The following is a 1,232-nucleotide window of genomic DNA, read 5'->3' on the forward strand; positions in this document are numbered from 1 at the left end:
TCTATCTATCTATCTATCTATCTATCTATCTATCTATCTATCTATCTGTCTGTCTGTCTGTCTGTCTGTCTGTCTGTCTGTCTATCTAGATTTTTTTCATTCAACCTTTATTTATACAGGTTAGTTCCCATTGAGCCTCTAGGACTCATCTACAAGAGAGTTCTGTTACAGACAGATAAAAGTAGATAAGGAAAACAGAAAACACGAGGGGAGGGGAGGGGAGGTAAAAAAAAAAAAATCATATCTCGCATTATGCCCTGGCCGGGGCACAGTGTGAAAGTTGCAACAAAAGACCTTGCACATAAACAGCAACATACTGATGACATCATAATACATTTATGCATGAGAAGGTCGACAAGGTCACATAAACAACCAGGAGAAGTTGAGATAGCTGGCCAATTGAAGGCTGAGTGGGGAAGCCAAATTCAGATAACACAATTATTTTGTGTCAGGCAGCCTCTGCTTGCATTTCCGTGTCTGCCTTCATTGTTCTGCTGATGTGTCTCAGTGGCAGTCCCAAAAAGCCAAATTTTGTGGTCACGCTGTCGGATCGAGCTTGTAGTCTTCTCCAAGGTCAATTCCTTCCCACCAGTGAGTCCCAGGAACCGCAAGTGGCCTGCAATTCTCAGAAATCGCGTCCAGCTTACAGCTCAACTCATGCAGCATCTGAGTCTGAGAGATTACTGCTCATTACATTCCTTCATACAAAACAGAGACAGACAGACAGACAGACAGACAGACAGACAGACGCATACCTAATGCCTTTGATAGACGTAGCAGTGAAATTCCACTCATGGATCCCCTTCTGTAAACGACAGAAGGTGTAATTTTCACATCATTCACATGTGGGATAAAGCGTTGGTGCTCAGTCAGCTTCGTCTGCATTTGTAATCATGAAATTACTTCACATACAAATTTACAACTCAAATTTAAGTGAAATGAGTATGAATTTAACTTAAATATAATTTTACTTTGTGATAATAAGTAGGATTTGTATTCTATAAAAGTAAAGACATAAATAGTTCTTACAGTTTCAGCAGGAGAAACGTGCCAGATAGAGACGTTCATCTCTTCAGCCTCGTTGTTAATCGACACATAAGAAGGCTGGTAAACCTTGGTCGGCTCCAGAATTAACACCTGCACAAAAAAAAAAACAACAAGATACAGACTTAGTAGCATTTGGATACAACAAAGTCCATGCTCAATAATCCAGGTATACAATCCAACATTTT

At 40.1% G+C, this 1,232-nt stretch overlaps 1 protein-coding gene across 1 annotated transcript in view; it reads right to left on the bottom strand.

Annotated features, from left to right (window-relative positions):
- Nucleotides 1–1,232, bottom strand: part of map3k15 (mitogen-activated protein kinase kinase kinase 15) — a 68,810-nt gene that overhangs the window by 40,896 nt on the left and 26,682 nt on the right. The window contains exons 12-13 of the mRNA XM_037694139.1: nucleotides 1,030–1,137; nucleotides 756–805 (exon numbers count right to left, since the gene is read on the bottom strand). Of these exons, the coding sequence (XP_037550067.1) occupies nucleotides 756–805; nucleotides 1,030–1,137 (158 nt within the window). The remainder of the gene's footprint in view (nucleotides 1–755; nucleotides 806–1,029; nucleotides 1,138–1,232) is intronic.

The sequence above is a fragment of the Nematolebias whitei genome, chromosome 20 (assembly GCF_014905685.2).
Source record: "Nematolebias whitei isolate Nwh7 chromosome 20, NemWhi1, whole genome shotgun sequence".
Taxonomy (NCBI): domain Eukaryota; kingdom Metazoa; phylum Chordata; class Actinopteri; order Cyprinodontiformes; family Rivulidae; genus Nematolebias; species Nematolebias whitei.